This window comes from Macaca mulatta, chromosome 9, assembly GCF_049350105.2.
Source record: "Macaca mulatta isolate MMU2019108-1 chromosome 9, T2T-MMU8v2.0, whole genome shotgun sequence".
Taxonomy (NCBI): Eukaryota; Metazoa; Chordata; class Mammalia; order Primates; family Cercopithecidae; genus Macaca; species Macaca mulatta.
Genome location: NC_133414.1, coordinates 124303307 through 124324101, shown reverse-complemented (window position 1 = coordinate 124324101; position 20795 = coordinate 124303307). Strand labels below are relative to the sequence as shown.

At 42.2% G+C, this 20795-nt stretch overlaps 1 protein-coding gene across 11 annotated transcripts in view; it reads left to right on the top strand.

The window, feature by feature from the left end:
- Positions 1-20795, top strand: part of GPAM (glycerol-3-phosphate acyltransferase, mitochondrial) — a 114597-nt gene that overhangs the window by 50545 nt on the left and 43257 nt on the right. For 7 of the 11 annotated variants that reach the window (XM_015148146.3, XM_077944950.1, XM_015148147.3 and 4 more), the window contains exons 15-22: positions 1313-1383; positions 2188-2452; positions 3006-3148; positions 4638-4715; positions 5651-5791; positions 6998-7187; positions 8352-8410; positions 9344-13138. In XM_015148146.3, the coding sequence (XP_015003632.3) occupies positions 1313-1383; positions 2188-2452; positions 3006-3148; positions 4638-4715; positions 5651-5791; positions 6998-7187; positions 8352-8410; positions 9344-9460 (1064 nt within the window). In that variant the 3' untranslated portion in view covers positions 9461-13138. 11 annotated transcript variants of the gene reach the window in all.

Here is a 20795-nt window from a genome sequence, read left to right as displayed (position 1 = left end):
AGCCCAGTGGTGATTTCTTTCTTGCTGCTCTCTGGGCCAGGACACTGATGATACTCTCAGCGCCTCCTGCCAATGCTACTGGGGAGGCCTCCCTCCCTCACCTGGCTCCTCCCATTCTGGAGGCTCCTATTCCTGCTTGACTTTGGGTCAGAGGATTCTTTCTCAAGCACGTTTGATTGTGTCTCTCTCTGGCTTAAAATCTGGATACGAAAAATAATACCTTATTGTCGAAAAGTTGGAAAATAAAGATGAAATAGATAGCGAAAACCCACTACCCAAATAACCATGGGTGTTGCTGTGTAGTCTCTAAAAATATTTTTTACAGTTTTGTATTGTGCAGCTTTCCATTTGTAACACATATATTCATATTTAAAAATTCTTTATAAATATTTTAATAGCGATACATATAGTACTGAGTACTTTTTTTTAAACACTGGAGACAACTTCAATTACAAGTAGTGAATGAAGTGTTCATAAATGTCACCTTAGAAAACTCACAAATGTTATCGTGATTTCAGATTATCATTCCATGGGTGTTCTCAGATTTGATTTATATAATTATAATTTTATGCAAATTCACTGTAGGGGTGTGCACTGTAGTCATTCTCAAATGTGTTTCTGTGCCCTTCCTTCTTACGTCTGGGTCAGGTTGAAAGAGGAAATACAAATATATTGAGCGCCCATTACTGTGGCTCCTGTGCCGGGCCAATCATTTTATTCTCACATAGTCTAATGAGCTAGTAGTATTTTCATTTTACCAGTGAGGAAAGTGAGGCCAGGAATTCAAGTAATTTGCCCCAAGTCATGAAGTTAGTTAGTGAGTTAATTAGGATTTGAGCCCAGATTTTTCTGACTTCAAGTCAGCTGTTATCCTTTTACTACACCTTCATTTTAACATGGTGAATACCAGCAAGAAGAGTGAAGTGGAGTTGTAGTTATAATAGACTAGATGGGAGCAAGTCAAGGAATATGGAAATGGGAGATCCTGTAGAACTCAAACAGGCTTGTACTTTGGGTCTTGATATTTCAATAAAAGTGTCTCTTTGTCATTCAGTAACTAAATTCCATTGGCCTGGATTGAATTTGGACCTGTCTTAGCCTGTTGTATGATGAACAGTGATCTCTAATGACGTTCCATTATACCAGAACACTGTAATATTATAACTTCCTTTTGGTAAATCACACTTATGGGAAATGTGATAGACGACTTTTACAGTTTTAAATACTCTTGTTTAAAATTTAGGTATTTCAAAAAAGTTCAGCTATATTTGTAAAAAGTGCAACTAAAAAAAGCTTTGTGTTTGCCTTCCAGCTGCTAGCAAGTCCTGTGCCATTATGTCCACACACATTGTGGCTTGCCTACTCCTCTACAGACACAGGCAGGTATGTCTGCAATGTCACCTGCAGTTAAGTAGGAAGCATTAGGATGTTTTGTTAGCTGCTCAGATACATATTCAGGGGCAAATTTGGCCCACTCATGGCTAGTACCATGAGGTAAACAGTAAAATAAGCTGAGGACCCTGCCCAAAGGAGCTTATCAACTTGGTGGAGGAAGAATCTACATTTAAAAACAAAACAAAACAGACTGCTTAATATATGTAGTACAAAGCTATTGCTTGATTAATACTGTTAATGTAAATAAGATCTATTTCATTAACATGTGGCATGTATTCTGATAGCAAATGCTTTCCAAACAAATTGATTGATATTTTAGAACCCACCGTTTATCCTCCCAAAATACATTTGCCTAAACTTTATGATGGAAGAGACCACATCAGTCTTGTTCAGTCATGTTCTCAACACCAAACACAGTGCCAATATATATATAGGCACCAAGTAAATATTTGTCAGATAAATATTTAAAATGAAGGAAATCTTGCTAAAAAATAAGCACTCCTTACTTGCAGATGGCTTTTTTTCTCTCTCTTGTGATCTTATGTGTGCATATCATGTGTCATGGCTAGAGTGTTCACTAGCGTGTGTAATACCTTGACATTCCTGGAGGACCAGCTTTTTAAGCAGTTTTCTGACTCGCTCTGCATTGGTGTTCTGGCCCTACTTCTCTCTGTGCTAGCAGTGAGCTGCAGGAAAGCCAAGGCAAGAAGAAAGTCTTGGAGTGTTGACCTCCCAACTTTTTGGAAAGTAGGTTTTCCACTGTCATGATACCATTTCTGTCTCTTTCTTTAGGGAATTGATCTCTCCACATTGGTGGAAGACTTCTTTGTGATGAAAGAGGAAGTCCTGGCTCGTGATTTTGACCTGGGGTTCTCAGGAAATTCAGAAGATGTAGTAATGCATGCCATACAGCTGCTGGGAAATTGCGTCACAATCACTCACACTAGCAGGAACGATGAGTTTTTTATCACCCCCAGCACAACTGTCCCAGCAGTCTTCGAACTCAACTTCTACAGCAATGGGGTACTTCATGTCTTTATCATGGAGGCCATCATAGGTATGTCAGTCCTTGAAATATTTTCAGTAATTTTCATGGAAAATAAAAAAGCCTAAAACACATAGTGGTATCTGCTTTAATTTGGGTGATAGCCCCTTGCTTGAGGGAATGTGGCTGTAATTTTAGTTTTCAAATGAAAATGTAATCTCCTGTTATATCACTGTTTATAACTACAATGAGTAATTACTGAATTACCATTTGTATAATATTACCCTTATTTCTCAGGAGAGGTAGAGTGTCTTGCAATCCAGGAGCTGAAAATCTAACTGAGATGAGACATATACAGGGCAGCAAAGTGAGTGGAGGGCCTCATTTGTGATTAAGAGAAAAGAGAAGAAGGAGAGAAGAGGGGGCTTATGTGTTTGGAGAAGGGTTTTGATGCAGTTGGGATCATATGGAATCATAAGCATTTAATCTTGTGGGATTTACTTAAATTTCTAGAAATACGGGCCATTATTTTTGATGTATTAATCTCTTAAGGTTATTTGAGCCAGTTGAAGTTTTTCTTGGAGACTTTGAGCTGGCAACTTCATTGTTGCTTTTCTTTTCTTAGCTTGCAGCCTTTATGCAGTTCTGAACAAGAGGGGATTAGGGGGGCCCACTGGCACCCCACCTAACCTGATCAGCCAGGAGCAGCTGGTGCGGAAGGCGGCCAGCCTGTGCTACCTTCTCTCCAATGAGGGCACCATCTCACTGGTGAGTGAAGACTCTTCAGTGTTGCCTGGTCTCTTTTCTTGAGCGTTTTCGTGAAAACATAACCCCCGTATTTTTCTGTTAGAGAACGTTTGGCCCATTTTTGATACTTTATATTCCACTCCTGGATTTCAGTGACCACCAAACCAATATGTCATTTACTATCTTGGTTTGCTCTCTGGGTCACTGCTCCACTGAATCTGTCCTGCAGTATGAGCCATGATAGGACAGATCGCTCAGTGTTCTCAGGCAGTCACATCCAAAGCTAGTGAGCACGTATTGTGTGTGAGCCACTGGGTCAGTGGTTTGTAAATAATTAACGCACCCACCTGTAGATGATGAAACCACAGATGGTAAGAGTTAGAAGCAGCCTTAAAAATCATCTGCTCGGCCAGGTGCTGTGACTCATGCCTGTAATCCCAGCACTTAGGGAGGCTGAGGCGGGCAGATCATGAAGTCAGGAGATCGAGACCATCCTGGCTAACGTGGAGAGACCCTGACTCTACTAAAAATACAAAAAAAGTTAGCTGAGTGTAGTAGCACGCGTGTGTAGTCCCAGCTACTTTGGAGGCTGAGGCAGGAGGATCGCTTGAACCTGGGAGGTGAAGATTGCAGTAAGCCAAGATTGCGCCACTGTTCTCCAGTCTGAGAGACAGAGCGAGACTCCATCTCAAAAAAAAAAAAAACATCTGCTCAACCCCTCTCAGTTTACAAACGAGGAAAACAAAGCCCAGCAGTACTAATGAGCATTTATATTATATACCCAAACACTTAGGCATTTATCATGAGACATATGTATTTAGCAGTAGATTTCCTTCTTCTCAAAATTGTCAACATGTAGAATTCATATTTTATTTGAATTCCGATATTTTCTTTTGTATGAATGTGTCTTGAGATGTTGATGAGATAAGGGCATGTGTTAGGAGTACCGCCCCTCCACACCGTGCTTTGGGTGAGGTGTCCTGGTGGTCCTGTTGGGGAATCTGTTTTGCATGAACTGTGGGTGGTGGGATGGGAGGGACGAGGGCGGATAAGACTCGAAGACTGACTTTGGCTTTTCTCTGGTTTTTGTTTACTTATTCCAGTGTTGTGTTTCCTCAATCACCATGTTTGTGTACGGTATTTATTATAACTATTGCAAAAAAACGGTCTTAGAAAGTAAAAGAAGTAGGTGGTGGGGGGCTGATAAGCAGTCTTCAGGGGATTTGCCGCGTTGTGGGTGTGGGGAGAGAATTGAGCTCAGGAGTACCCCTTGCAGGTGGTGCAGTGTTGGGTGCTCTGCCAGTGAAGTGACAGAGGTCTCTTCTTGGGCTTTGTCCATGGCCATGTGTGTATCAAGACGGTGGGCACTGGGAATCACAGGACTTGCCCAGTGGGGTGACGGAGGTAACAGAATGGAAGGCTTTGGCAGCTACCTTATACCATGTTTTCTGCCTTTAAAAAAAGAAGTATAAAATGGTGGCATTTACATCTAAATGACTTTTCTTTTCAGCCTTGCCAGACATTTTACCAAGTGTGCCATGAAACAGTAGGAAAGTTTATCCAGTATGGCATTCTTACAGTGGCAGAGGTAAGAGAAAGAGCTTTCCTTTATTTGTCTGTATGAAGTTACTTGCTCTTCATTCCCTTTTCTACCACTTATTTAAACCAATAATTGGCCGGGCGCAGTGGCATGCGCCTGTAATCCCAGCACCTTGGGAGGCGAAAGTGGGTGGATCACCTGAGGTCAGGAGTTCGAGACCAGCCTGGCCAACATGGCAAAACCCTGTCTTTCCTAAAAATACAAAAATTAGCTGGGCATGGTGGCACGCGCCTGCAATCCCAGCTATTTGGGAGGCTGAGGCACGAGAATTGCTTGAATCGGAGAGGTGGAGGTTTCAGTGAGCCAAGATCGTGTCACTGCACTCCAGCCTGGGCGACAGAGTGAGACTCAGTCTCATAAATAAATAAATAAACAAATCAATAATTACATTTGGTATACAGTCATGTTCAGATGTAGAGAAGAGAAAAATAAGAATGGGGAGAATAAGTGTCCTTTGGATTATTTAATATTTTGGTTCCTATTTGTAAGTTGTGTTATCTAAAACATATCCTGACTTGATTCCGTGACATCCAGAAGTTTGTATGCTAAGTTGAGATGTTACACCTATCAGTATGCTTGTAGCTTGCACATCTGCAGTTTTCATTTTTGAGATTCTATCTTAATTTTGGTAGATTTAGTGTAGAGGGGATGGCCTGGAAAAGTAGATATCAATTTAGAATATGTGGGGGTACTTTTATTTGATCTTTCTGGTAGCTCTCCCCTCCCACCCGCCCTTTCTTTTGTCCCCTGCTGTCTCCTGACTGAGTTTGAGTTTGGAAGGGAAGTGGATTGACGTTATGAATGGCTAAACAGAGAAGAGCCAGGAAGGGTCAGAGAAGAGGACCGCCTTGTCCTGGCTCCACTGGGCAGTTGTTTGTGTGCCAGTGCATATTTATTTACTATCCATTGTCTCCTTGGCCTAGCACGATGACCAGGAAGATATCAGTCCTAGTCTTGCTGAGCAGCAGTGGGACAAGAAGCTTCCTGAACCTTTGTCTTGGAGAAGTGATGAAGAAGATGAAGACAGTGACTTTGGGGAGGAACAGCGAGATTGCTACCTGAAGGTACTTTGGTGAAGAATTCTGGTGGATATTACAGGGATATGTTGAGGTTTATGTTGCAATGAGATCAGCTGGAGCCCTGGTGATGTCTTCATATCTAAAGAACTCCCCAGCTCGCTCTGGTGCCTTCTGTGTGGTAAAGACACTCAAACTGTTTGAGTTGAATTAATACCTTAAATTATTCGGTTTAAGTAGAAAAGGAAGGGAGAGTCTGAAAAGTCAGGAAGATGAATGTCATAGGTGAGACTTTCACCATCCTTTTATGAAATATACAGGTGTATACCTGTTTATCTACACCTGCACCCCCTCATGAGGCAGCAGTTTTGCTATTGAGCTGCCATTGGCCTGGTTGCTCTTTTTGAGTCACTCTTGCTGTCCCTCCCAAAATTTCATATATTGAGCTCTTTGCTGTCAGTTAAAACAAATACCATTATAGGAGAAAATTTAGATTAAGAAAAAGTCCCTGATTTAGAAAAATCAATTTTGTCTAATTTATAATTTTAGAACTTAGTAATAATGACCCATCTTTTCTGAATACTCTAAGTGGATTACTCTTTTTTGACATTTAGAAATTGTCTTCTTTTTCACTTGGGTGGTACTAGTGTAGTTTTAAGATTGGGCAGTGATCTTGCTTTCACACTCCAGAGGGGCTTCACCGAACCCATGTGTTTTGGGTAGGTACCGTGAGAGCCTCTCGGCCATAAAGCACCCCCGTCACGGTGGCCATCATTCCCCACATTGCTGGACTGTGGGCAAAGGCCATTTAGGGGAGGCAGGGAATAGGTGCTGAAGAAGGAATGAGTTGATCTTAATGGTCTCTCATTGGTTGTTTTGCAGACTTGAGTGACTGTCGAGCCCAGGCTTCAAACTGTGGAAGGCCTAGTCTTAGGAGCAGCTATTTTCAGTGATGATAGCATATCATAATTATAGCATTCAGTTATGAAAATTTCTTCTAGGTGGCTGTTCAATGAACACAAGCCTCATATACTATAAAAAAGTGAATGATTACCATAAAGAATGTGTTTGAAAGCCAGCAGTTGTTTCCTGCAGAGATTCTCTGCATGAAGGGCAGGGGTCCGCTTTCGTGTAGTGCTGATGTGAGTGGCCATCTTCTCACGTTACTGGCTCTCCAGAGAAAGTCCTCTGTCCTCTTGCCTTGTGTCTCTTGTCCCTTCCTCATGACTTCATCTCCTGCTTTTGCACACTCAGGTGAGCCAATCCAAGGAGCACCAGCAGTTTATCACCTTCTTACAGAGACTCCTTGGGCCTTTGCTGGAGGCCTACAGCTCTGCTGCCATCTTTGTTCACAACTTTAGCGGTCCTGTTCCAGAACCTGAATATCTGCAAAAGTTGCACAAATACCTAGTAACCAGAACAGAAAGAAATGTTGCAGTATATGGTATGTTGAGTCACTATTTGTTCTTTTAAAAAATTTTTTTTGATTACAGAAATTTGCTAATTGTAGAAAATTGGAAAAATGCAAACTTATCCTGACCTCTAACACCATAGAGTATTACTATTATCTTCTTTGGTATGTTATATAAGTTGAATGATACAGTTATACACTCTTATGTCTGGCTTTTTTCACGTGACATTATTTTTGAGATTCATACATGTTGCATATAGTTTGTTCCTTTGTTCTTGTGGTGTAATGTTCCCTTGTATAAATATTTACCACATTTTATTAATTCTGCTGTTGAAGGATATTTGGGTTGTTTTCAGTTCACAACTGCTTTGAACAGTGTTGCTGTGAGCATGTTTGAATATGTCTTTTGGTGAACATCTGTGCCCCTATATACAGCATATATATGGGAACAGAATTGCCTGGTTGTAGGCTCGAGATATATTCGGCTTTAGTAGATACCGCCAAACAGTTTCCAGTACCTGCTTGTACTCCCACAACAGTGTGTGTTTCACTTGCTGCACATCTTGGCCAGCGCTCCGTCTTGTTTGTTGTAGGAGATATGATTGGGGTGGGAGTAGTATTTCATACAGTTGTAGTTTGGAGCTGAAACTACTTTGAATCACTTTTCAGAGCCAGAAGGAATCTAATCTAATCACCTCATTTTATAGTTGAGGAAAATACCGAAGGTCACACTGCTAGTTAGTGGGTGATCTTGGGATCAGAAATCTTGTTTCGTAACCTCGAGGCCTGTGCTTTCTCTGGTTCCACTGATGTACAGTCATCTGCGTACCACTGAGTAGCTTAAAGAATGTTTATACGCTGTCTCATTTGATTCTCACAACAATGTTGGACAATGGATGTTTTAGGTATTTCTATTTCCCTCCATTCTCCCCATTTCTCTCTCTACACCCTCTTTTCTTTCCCCCTCCCTTTCTTGTTTACCTCAACATAGGCCAAAGTAGGTTTAAACAAAGTAGGTGTAACAGCAAGTCAGCTGAGAACTCATAGGTTGTCAGTGGTGGAAGTGGGGCCCCACCCCTGTCTGCTGACTTGCCCTCATTCTCTTCCGAGCTCCCCGTACTTTCTTACTGTGGCTATTGGGATTGTCATGATTTGTTGGGCCTAACCATTTGACAGGGTTTTATTCTCTCTCTTCAGCTGAGAGTGCCACATACTGTCTTGTGAAGAATGCTGTGAAAATGTTTAAGGATATTGGGGTAGGTGTCCACCATTTATGGTATAAAAGCTATCTTAACTTCTGTTCTCTTTAGATCGAGTCTGTTTGAGCTACCTTTGTGGTGGGGTGAACCCCGAGAGAAGCAGTTTCTGCTGGCTTAATGATACAGGCGTTTTTGGGAATGGAGCATGTAGGATGGGTTGGGCTATGTTGAAGGTGAAACCCATCAGTGTAGATTTATTTGAATGTTCTGGAATTTTACTGGTTTCACATTTATTCCCAAACTGCTATATATAACTGGTATCAATATGTTTCAAGGTGCTACAGGTTGAGTATCCCTTATCTAAAATGTTGGGACCAGAAATGTTGGATTTTGGAATACGTGCCTTAGACTTACAGGTTGAGCGTCTCTAATCCGAAACCCAGAATGCTCTAATGAGCATGTCTTTTGAGCATCATGCTGGCGTTCAAAATGTTTTAGATTTTGGGGTGCTTCAGCTTTTTGACTTTGGGATTAGGACCACAATCTTGGCTCTTAATTATTCCATATGATTTTTAGTTACTTTCTTGTATTTTTACAAGTATTTCTAGAAGTATCCTCAGGTGTCCTTTACCTTCATAATTGATGGAGAATGTGAGTTCCATAGAGATACTAGTGGCCTTTTGTGAGGGACTGTTTGTGACTTTATTCTAAGTCATTTTAGAGTACAGTTAAATTGGTTGAAATTTTAGAATATAGTTATGTTGGTTGAACTCCATCAAAAAAAAAAAAAAAAAAAAGGAAAACCTTGCTTGCATTGGAAACTCCCACCTCATACACACACACATGCATACATTTACTTAAAGCCAGGATATGGTTTTGTGTGCCTTTACTGCCTTCTGAGGTCTAGGAAACCACAGATCAGGTTGGTGATAGAAATTATTTTTTATTTTTTATTTTTTGCCTTTAATTTAATCTAAACTTTTTCTTTAGGTTTTCAAGGAGACCAAACAAAAGAGAGTGTCTGTTTTAGAACTGAGCAGCACTTTTCTACCTCAATGCAACCGGCAAAAACTTCTAGAATATATTCTGAGTTTTGTGGTGCTGTAGGTAACGTGTGGCACCGCTGGCAAATGAAGGTCATGAGATGAGTCCCTTGTAGGTACCAGCTTCTGGCTCGAGAGTTGAAGGTGCCGTCGCAAGGTCACGCCTGCCCTGTCCCGCAGTGATCTCCTGGAAGACAAGTGCCTTCTCCCTCCATGGATCTGTGATCTTCCCAGCTCTGCATCCACACAGCAGCCTGCAGATAACACTTGGGGGGACCTCAGCCTCTATTCGCAACTCACAATCCGTAGACTACAAGATGAAATCTCAATACATTATTTTGGAGTTTATTAAAGATTGACATTTTAAGTACAACTTTTAAGGACTAATTACTGTGATGGACACAGAAATGTAGCTGTGTTCTAGAACTGAATCTTATATGGTATACTTAGTGCTATTGGGTAATTTGTTGGTATATTATCTGGTTAATGGTTAATGCTTCCTTTAAAAATAATTGAGTCATCCATTCACTCTTTTTCAGTTTTATCTTTGTCAATAGTAGCTACATTTTTAATGGGAGTACCTTTTATCCCAAGTGCTTTATAAATGAATGGACTGATATATATCACACCCAGGTATCACTGTGCTGTCCTTTGCAGTCAGATATAGAAAATGTTTTTAAGAGGTATGTGAAAACAGACAGTATTAGTTTAGGTCGGGAACTGAGATATTGTAATCAAATAGTTAACATCAGGAAGTTAATTTGGCTGGCAAAATTCTAGGGAAACTTGGCCAGAAAACTGGTGTTGAAGGCTTTTGCTCATATAAAAAAGTGCCATTGAGTTTTAAATGACCAGCAAATATTTAGAACCCTTCCTGTTTTATGTCTGTACCCCGTCTACCCCTCAGGTAATACCTGCTTCTCACGGGTACAGCTGTTTCTTGGAAATCCTCCAACCAAATAGCAACTTTCCTAACTTGATTAGCTTGAGCTGACAGACTCTGTTAGAATACAGTGCTCTGGCCACAACTGATGAGGGCTTTCTGTACTGCACACAGATTGTGTACTGCACCCCAGTCCAGGTGACTGGTGCCCACTTGAGTTGTGCCGTGCACAACCTGTCCAGTATATGCATGTGGTGGCCCTACTGACTGGTAATGGTTAGAGGCATTTGTGAATTTTTAGCTTTGAGGAAAAACCATGACTTTTAACAAATTTTTATGGGTTATATGCCTAAACCATTATGCCACATAGTGGTAAATAATTATGAAAAATGGTCTGTTCATAATTGGTAGGTGCCTTTTGTGAACAGGGAGCATAATTATTAGTTTATTATGGTAATTATGGTGATTTCTTAAATATCATGTAATGTTAAAACATTTTCTAACAGTTTACTGTTGCTTATCTCTAAGATATTATGGAATTAAGAATTTTTCCAGATGAGTGTTACATAGTTTCTTTGAATTTAGTATAAAAATACTGAGAATTAAGTTTGTACTTCTATAAGCTTGGGTTTTAAACACTAATAGTGTCTCATGAGTAACGTGTGTTTTGGGAGAGGGAGGGATGCTGATTGATATTTCACATTGTATGAAGTATCACGTTTGAAACTGGTAGCAATAATGCTATGCTGTTGTGATCCCTCTCAAGTTCTGCATTTAAAAGATATTTTTTCTTGATAGGAATTGAGGTACTGTTAAGTCATTGTCAGTTGTAGTAGCTCTGATGTTAATGAGATAATCACGTTTTAGCATTCCATTTTACTGACTAGGGTGGAAGAACACTTTTCTCGGCTACATTTGGAGGATACCCAGGGAGTCTTGGGTGTTCCTTATGTGGGGAATCAAACATTTCACTAGTCTCTTTTTTTCATCCTTTAAATTGTAGATTAAGGATTACTCAAGCTCACCATTATTCAAGGTTGGGACTCACTTCCCAGTGGATACTCTGCCCTGCCTGTCACTGCTGCAAAGAGCTGCTGCTTCGCCAGCCTAAGCAGAGAAAATATGGCTTCTCTTGCATTATTTTCCCTTTTGGTTGGTTTGTTTTCGAGAAGTTTGATCAGATGCTTTGAGGAATGCAATGTATGATTTGCTAGCTCTCTTACCACTTAAGTCACTGTGAGGATAAATATGCATGCATTTTGTAATTAACTGGTGCTTTGAAAATCTTTTTTAAGGGAGAAAAATCTCAACCAAAGTTATGCTCATCCAGACAAGCTGACCTTTGAGTTAATTTCAGCACAACTCATTCTTCAGTGCCTCATGACCGAAAAACAAAAAGCAAAAAAGAAAGCATCTTCACAATAAAGCTTCCAGATAGCACCATTTTGCTAAAAGATACGTTCTCATTGTTTTCCAACAGCGATGGCTTCCATGTAAGGTTAAACAAACTAGGTGCTTGTAAATAATTTTATTACAGTTTACTCTATTGCATTTCTATAACATGAAATGCATGCCCTTCAGGGGAAGACTGTGAGTCAAGTTAAAAAAAAATATTAAGCAATATGCAACTGCTCTCTGTTTTTAAAAATGAGAATGTCCTAAGTGATTCAGAAGAGAGGAAGGAATTTATGTACTCTTAAAATTGCATGAAAAACAAGGCAAAAACTAGTGTGAAATGTGTAGAACTGTTAACTGAGACGGCATTGAGTCTTCCTTCTGAAATCTGTTAAATCTCACAAAGTCATGAGGGTATATGGAGAAAATATTTCTGGGATTACAATGAATGTAATCCCAGATTGTGGAATTTCCAGTAACCTGGACCGGGAAAAGCATTTCCCATAGTACTCCATGTAATATGAGTGCTCTGTGAGATGTTCATCAGTGTTTTATAGAAATGGTGTTGCTGGGAACTAAGTTTGCACATGGAGACTTACAATGCACTTTAGCGCAGTAAGGGCTTGGCATCTGGCAGTGAAAAACTGTTCAACCCAGCATTGCCCAAACTATTTTGACATCAGGACCTTTTTCTCCTTTGGGATACCTGTGAACCTCTCACTACTGTCCTGTGGAGAACATTTTGGGAAACGCTGTTAGATAGTTCTTTAAGGAGACAAAACGGTAATGAACACATGGCACTGGGGCAGAATTCACATGCATTTTGTAACATCCAGTGTGGCATGGAATAGATGTGTATTTCCTCCCCTAAAGAAAATAAGCACAGAAAATTATATTGTAGGTGATCGGAGCTCTTTCCTTTGATAGAAAGAACAGCCCCAATGATCCTGGCTTTTTCACTGAACATATCAGAATACATGGATGAGTTGGGGTTAATAAGGTTTTCATTCAGATGTAGAAGAAAGTATTGTACAATTGAATGCAGATTTTTATCCACAGACAGTTGTAGTGTTTAGACGTGACAGGACCTATTGTTGAGGTTTATAAGACTTACTATGGGCTGTAAACCTATTTTTTAAAACTCTTTTTAGAAACCTGAGACTTGTCATCTGGCATTTTAGTTTAATACAAACTAATGATTGCATTTGAAAGAGATTCTTGACCTTATTTCTGAACATCTAAAGCTCTGAAATGTCTTGATGGAAGGTATTAAACTATTTGCCTGTTGTATAAAGAAATGTTAAGACTGTTGTGAAAAGAATTACTGTAAGGTACTGTGAAATGACTGTGATTTTTGTGAGCGAAACATACTTGGAAATACTGAATTGATTTTTATGCTTGTTAATGTATTGCAAGAAACACAGAAAATGTAGTTTTGTTTTAATAAACCAAAAAATGAACATATTCTTGATGTGTTGGATTTGTATTTAAGACAGTTTCCTACATAATTCACTATACGAACAATCAGTCTTTTCTGACTTTATATAGCAACTTATTAAAATGCTTAACGATATCTTACATAAATGTATGAACCTACAGTACATGCTTTTATTATTGACCCACAGCTTTCCAAATTTGATCAAGCATTTGGAGATGTAGGTCTGCTTCTTAGCTGTTGCTCTCCTTTTATTTAGTAAATATTCATATTCTAGAGAGATTCTTTGGGTTTTTGTAAATATTTCTTTAAGCTTGGTGCTTTTTGTTATATTTTTAAATATTTAAGTTAATAAAAAGTGTTTTCTCCACTAGTTTATCACAGTTGCTCAAACAATGTTAGTTTACTTTTTTGACAAGAAAATTATTTCTTTTATCAGAGCACAGATTTTGTGGATTCTTTGAAAGTTCTCAAATACGGCCTGATATCCAGAGTGTGCCTTCTGGGAACAGTGGTAAACGTGTGCCTGCTGATGACGTCCATGTCCTTTGGATGCATGATGCGGCTGTGAAACTGACTGACGCCCAAGACCATCCCATCCGTTCTCCAGCCAGCCTCTCTCCCTAAACTTTCTACTTGAACCCTTCTGATTTCCTTTGTGATGTTGCCGTGACTGTGCCCCTACTCTGGCACATTCATTCTTTGCATTAGCACTCTCTTGCTGCTGCCAAAGGTTACCTTCCTTTTATTGTAGCTAAATTCTAACTTTTACAGCCACTAGGTAAGTGGATGTTAATTTTGAAGTCTCATCTCTTGTTTAGTCTACGCTCTAATTGTAGTCCTATTATTTTCCTTTTTAAGCTCTTGCTGTCTTCTACACACCTAGCGAGTAAAATTCCAACATACCTCCTTGACATGTGCAAGGGCACTTGTGGTGTTGACACCCCCACCTGGCTTCTCTTGCCCCTTCAGTTTCCATGGCCCTGTTGTCTCCTGTCTACCATCACGACTCCGTTCTTCTCCAACTCCTTGCCTCCAATCCCTTACCAGATGGTCCTGGTGGTGTTTCCTGGTCCTCTGATTTGAAAAAAAATTTTTTGCAATATAATCTGGAATTTGCTATTTTTATGTGAAAGCATCTAATTTTTACACGATGGTCCGACAACATGTATGGATCAAGTAAATTGCATTTCCAGGCCATTTCTGTCTTGGCAACTGCCAGTTCGTATCTTTTGGCCTAGGAAAAAGGAGGATGAAAGGATGAGTTTCTAGGTGCCCCTTCCAGGAGGAGCTAGTAGGCAATCCCAGGGGAGAGAAAGCTAACCTTGGTCACCTGACTTAGGCAGGACTAGAGCTTGAGGCAAGTATCTGATGAAGACCGGTGATGTTTAACTAGGCAATGAGAACATCTGGGTCAGCCTTTGACATCTGACTCACTCCTGTGCCCATGTCAAAGAAAGTGTGTATCAAATCGAGCTAGCATTTGCTGCTGGTGATTAGAGTAAATGATTGGGCAAATGCAATTTCCAGCCCTCTGGGAAAACGTCTTGCCTCTTTTGTCTTGCAGGTTGGTGGACAATCAGAAAGGAAAGAACACAAGTGGACACACCCTCAACTACCTGCTGAAAGTTCCCAACCTACATGGCCGAGATACATCACACAGGACTTAGTAGAAGTGAGGTGACTCCCTCAGGCAAGAGCAGAGGTAGCATGCCTGAGTGTGCTTTTCACCTTGTTCCTTACTTCCTTACTGGTGGGCTAATCCTACGTCCATACCCTCCTTTTTCCTTGTAATTATTAATGCCCTCTCTGACTCTTAGAAGAGTCTAGGTGTGCATAATAGACTATATTGTTGTGTATCCCTGGGCTATGCCGCTGCTAGTGACAAAGAATCTGGCTGGAATTGAGAAAGAGGCTACCTTAAGAATATATATTCAGGTTGTTATCACCTGAGAATTTTAACAGTCTTTGAGTTTACTTGTAAGGAAATGTTTATGCACTATAAAACGTCTAACTTCTGCTTCTTGAACCAATCTTGGCACTTGTTGGGGAGAGCTCAGAAATAGCCCAATTGTCCCCAAGTAATCTCTCTTGGAGACAGAATCCCACAAAGCCCATTTCTTCTCCTACTTTTGGAGGGTTTGAGGCCCAATTTGCCTGCTTTATTATTTCCCCATTGTTGAAATGGTGGGCAGACATCCTGCTTCTATTACACAATGCTAGGTGTGCGTGGTAGTGAAGAGAGCGCTGACTCCCTTCACCTAACGAGGGAAAAGTAGAACAGTGTGGGGTCCACAGTGAGGATTTTAAGGAGCCATGGAATACGGTGGCTCTGTCTAGACCAGTGATTGTCAAGTGTGGTTACCAGACAAGCAGCATCAGTATCACCTGGGCAATTTGTTGGAAATGCAACTACTTTGAGCCCCAACCCAGAGACCAGCAATATGTATTTTAACAAGTCCTCAGGTGATTGTGATACACATGAAGTTTGAGCACCCTTGCTCTAGACACTTTACCTTGGCAAAATCTGGCATTTCACAGTTCTACACAGTATACTCTGGAAGTAAAAACGAGGGAGAGGGCATGGGTGATAAACGCCCTTCTAAAATGGCTTTTCCTCCAGGACGTATTAAAGTGATCTAGTAAACGGGACAGAACTGGGCTTTCAGGTAACCGTGCTTAAATCCTCTATGTACCTGGAGATGTTTCTACAACGGGAAATGGCTGCCTCGAACCTTGTCACTGCCTAGCCATCTCTGTAGATGCTGGCATAGCTCCTGTGCAGTTGGGTGACTTACACCACAAAGTTTGGCATCGAGGTGCTTCTCAGCCCTCAGTCTATGAAAAGGAGGCTTGCCCGAATTGAATTCTGTGTATGAGCTTTACACAGTCCTTTAAACTGATCCCTTGGTCAGTAAACCTAGGACTGAGAGCTGGCTTGCTTGTGCGCGTGCAGACTCTGAGCTGGTCACATCACTTCTGTGGACATGGTGGTTCTCCATATGGCACAGGGGCAAATGCACAGTGGATGTTTGAAGATGAAATTAGGTTTAATGAAGGCGGAAGTGTTTTGTAGGCTGGCAAGTGTGAAGCCACTGTGTGTTTTGTATGCTTTCATGTGATGGCCAGTCAGGTGTGGCCACAGAAGAGACACAATTTATTGCTACAACCTGCCTCACAGGTTGTAGAGGCAGGAGGCATGGGACACACCACACAGGGCCACATGGGAAAGACACGGGTGGTCAGGAGGCAGAAGACAGGAGCGAGGGGCGGGGCTTAGGTCAGAGCCTTTATTGATGCTTCTGAGGGAAGGGCAGGGCAGAGCAGGGTGAACTGTTTAGGACTGACAATTGAATAGTCTGGATAATTTCATTAGGCTCTAAACTATAGGAGTGGTCCCTAGTTTGCTGGTATCAGTCCCTGGGATGAGTTAGGTAGAGGAATACTGCTTACGAGGGTATATGGGCCAGATTGAGAAGGCATGACTCTGGATTAATTAGTGTGTATATCAAAGTAGGCTCCTGGCTGAGTCCTTTGCTATCTCTAAGAATTGGCTAGTGCCAGGAGGGGCAGTCTCTCCCTAGCCAGACAGTCTTTTTAGGATGTCAAAGAATCATAGGACAGAAAGTTTAGCTCTGAGGAAGCTTATGGGTCCTTCAGAGGGAAATTAAGGATATTGTGCCTCCACGTTTTACAGAAGAGAAAATTACCAGTGCTCACACAGTAAGTTGATAGAATCTAGACCAGAAGCAACATTGTTTGACACAGTCCAGTCAACACCAGCCAAATGGAACATGGACAAGTCAGTAAAATGACCCAGTTTTCCTGCACCAAAGTCGAACCATGCATGTGTTTGATGTGAAGCTTGGCAAATGGCATAATGATGTGGACTGGATGGAAGTTAATTGGCTCCAGCAAAACAGTGTGGCAAACATATCTAGGACTGACTTGTGCTTCTATTGTTAGGCACTGGGCTAAGCACTTTGTATGTATCATCAGTCCTCTGGGGTGGGTACTGTGAGCCCCATCCTACCAGCGATGAAACTGAAACTCGGGTGAAGTAGTTTGCTGAAGACTGGTCAGACGGAGTTCACATTTCTCTTGATCATTGTGACGTGCTTCTTTCTGGAGTTTGCAAACCCAAGGAACCTTCATCTAGGAGCAGTTGACAAAAGCACAGGAAAAGCAGTGCTTGGGAAAACATCCTTAGGATGGGGGAAGAGAGTGAGCAAAGGGCTTCGCAGAAGCTCTCTTAGACTGTTCTTCCGCAGAGTTGAGCGGGAGGAGAGCCTTTGAGGTTGAGAATAGCCAGAATGTGCTACTGCTTATTACAAATCTGTTATGGCACAGAGCCACACTCAGCAACTTAGCAGAGGGTAGTATTTTTATTGTGTGCTCCAGAAACCATGCTGTTCATGGTCCTAAACAACCCTGATAGTAACCTGAATGTGAGCAATTTCTCAGGGTCATCGTGTTGGCAAGCGGTTGGCTGGTTTTCCAACTTGATCTTCAACATTGTGTTTTACAAATGCTCAGTGGAATCACTTAGCCTCCCTGGTGGGTCCATGTCTGGAAGAGAGAACAACTAACTTTGAAACAGAATCTGGAGATGGCACTTATTTGGGAAGTGGTTTGAGCACAAAGCGAGCTTTAGTCAGGTTCGCTTTGAAGTCTCCCACTGTGTTCACTGGGTTGGAAAACTCACTTGTCTGTTGTGGCTGAGGGAAGAGGTTCCACCCTGTCCTCCCTCACTGTGCAGGCTGTGGTCCTGGCCCCTCCCTCTGCAGTCAGGAGGGACCTCTCCCCTCCAAGACACCAAATGGATCACTTCCAAACCTGCAGTCCTGGGACAGCAATGATATTAACAGGGCCAAAGCTACTTAATGCTTTACGGCTCTAAACTACAAGCTGTTTTTTCATTTGTTTGTTTGTTTGTTTGTTTTTAGACAAAGTGTCTTTCTGCCTCCGGGTCAGGATTTTTTTTGTTGTTATTTTTGAGACGGAGTCTTGCTCTGTTGCCAGGCTGGAGTGCAGTGGCCCAATCTTGGCTCACTGCAACCTCCTCCTCCCGAGTTCAAGCGATTCTCCTGCCTCAGCCTCCTGAGTAGTTGGGCTTACAGGCACCCGCCACCATGCCCAGCTAATTTTTGTATTTTTAGTAGAGACGGGGTTTCCCCATGTTGGCTAGGATGGTCTCGATCTCTTGACCTCGTGATCCAGCCACCCTGGCCTCCCAAAGTGCTGGGACTACAGGTGTGAGCCACCACACCCAGCCAGGAATTTTTGTACAATCTGTTTTGTAGGAGCCTTCTAGCCTCCTTAACATTCCCCCATAGAAGTTCCCTCTCACTGCAGACACAAAGCAGGAAATTAAATTTGGAGAGTATATCTAAAATGGGCAATGGAACACAATCATTGTTTCTGGTCAGTATGAAACCTAAGTTTTGTTGGCAACAACATTGCATTTAGTTCTTTCTCTTCGTGACAATTCATTGCTCTTCTTTATTCTAATCTTTTGAACCAGGAGGGTCAGCTGAAATGGTGTGCCTGTGCTTGCTGTTTTAATTCAGTTTTATTAAAGATAAAATCTTGTCAGGGCCCAGAAGATAATTTTACATAATGGTGAAATGTAGAGATTGAAAGAACAACTGTCAGGCATTTGGGTCTCATGGCACTGTGAGGGGCTAGGACTTGGTAGATACTGAATATGGAGTTACTGTAGCCAGGCCAGGCATACAGAGACAGGAGATACCCAACACCAGGTGAATTCCCAAAAAGCTCCAAGGAAATCAACTTTAAAAATTACAACATGATTTTAAAGGGTTAAATGCTTTGCTATTTAAAGTAGGCCCCCTGGCAAGGTCTTTAGTCATATGAAGGTCACTGAGTCTGCAAAGTAGAATTAGTAATTGGTTTTATGACTTCGGGCACACACTTGATCTCTCCCTTTTGTTAATTAGGGCCAATAATAATGACTGACCTCATGTCTAGCAAAACCTGCTGAGCCAGTGTGAGGTGCTTTGCAGTGTAATTTAGGTGTAAAGATGGGCTTCGGTCACGGAATTGGACTTTCTTTTTTTTTTTTTTGAGATGGAGTCTTGCTCTGTCGCCCAGGCTGGAGTGCAGTGGCATGATCTCTGCTCGCTGCAAGCTCCGCCTCCTGGGTTCACCCCATTCTCCTGCCTCAGCCTCCCAAGTAACTGGGACTACAGGCACCTGCCACCACACCCGGCTATTTTTTTTGAATTTTTATTAGAGATGGGGTTTCACCGTGTTAGCCAGGATGGTCTCGATCTTCTGACCTTGTGATCCGCCCGCCTCGGCCTCCCAAAGTGCTGGGATTACAGGTTTGAGCCACCGCGCCCGGCCGAATTGGACTTTCTCGAGGCAGAGTTTTGCAGTAGATTCTGTAGGCCCTACCTCTCTCCCCTCAGCCACCCTGGAGGACAGCCGCGGATGTTCCCGCACCCACTCTCTTCCTGGGTCTCTCTGTAGGGGGTGTTCTTGCTTTCTGCCTCTGGTGCTTGGGAGCCAACACCCCAGAGAGCTGTGGGATAAACAGCCCGCCGTTTCTGTCTCTCAGGGGCGTGCTTTGGAGGGCCCCTGTGGGTGGGATGGTGCTCCAGTTGCCCTCATCGGTGACCTACTCATGAGCACCCTTTTCTTGGCTTTTCCCCCTGTGTCTCCCTGTCCCATCCCTAACTGGACCTTCCTGGCATCAGCTTGCACATAAATGACTTGCAGGCAAACTTGTCTTTCTAGCAGCTTTTAGGGAGATGCAAGCTAAGACAGGCCTCATGACTATTCATCACACCAGATGCTGTACCAGCTGGGCACAGTGGCTCACGCCTTTAATTCCAGCACTTTGGGAGGCTGAGGCAGGTGGATCACTTGAGTTCAGGAGTTCAAGACCAGCCTGGCCAACATGGAGAAACCCCATTTCCGCTATAAACGTATGAGAATTAGCCAGGCGTGGTGGCGCATGCCTGTAATTTAAGCTACTCATGAAGCTGAGGCAGAAGAATCGCTTGAGCATGGTAGGCGGAGACTGTAGTGAGCCGAGATTGTGCCACTGCACTCCAGCCTGGGCAACAGAGACTTCATCTCAAAAAAAGCAAAAACAAAAACAGAAAAAGATGCCGAGCCACAAAGCCACGTCAACAGCTAGTGTTTCCAAAGACTGTTAAGTTGCACTAACCAATGCAGTGTCCCTCCAGGTTGCGGAACAATTAAAGGGAGAGAGAGGGAAGCTGACGTTTCTAGTTCCGGGTTTGAGGTCCCTGCCAGAAGTTGGTGATGAGGAATGATCTGGAAATACTGCCCTGGTTCCTTTGCTGGTTGCCAGGAAGAAAAATGATCAACTTCTGTGGTTAGAGAGAATAGGATTCAGGGTGGGAAATATTCAGGGAGGGTTATTACCATCATCAACTCTCATTCACAGAGCCTAGAGAAGGCAGAAGATACAAAGGGCCAGCCTACCTGGGGCAGCCCTCTGGCTCTCAGGCTCTCAGGGGACACAAGACTTTACCCAAGAAAAGTTACCTAACAATGTTGTAGTTGGAGATTTGGATGGTGATTGAGGGAGGTCTCACATCAGAGTGAGTTTTTAATTGAGCCTTGAAGGAAGGGCAAGAACCAGAGAGTGGGGACAGGAATCCCTTTAACAGTTCACCAGATGGTTTTGTT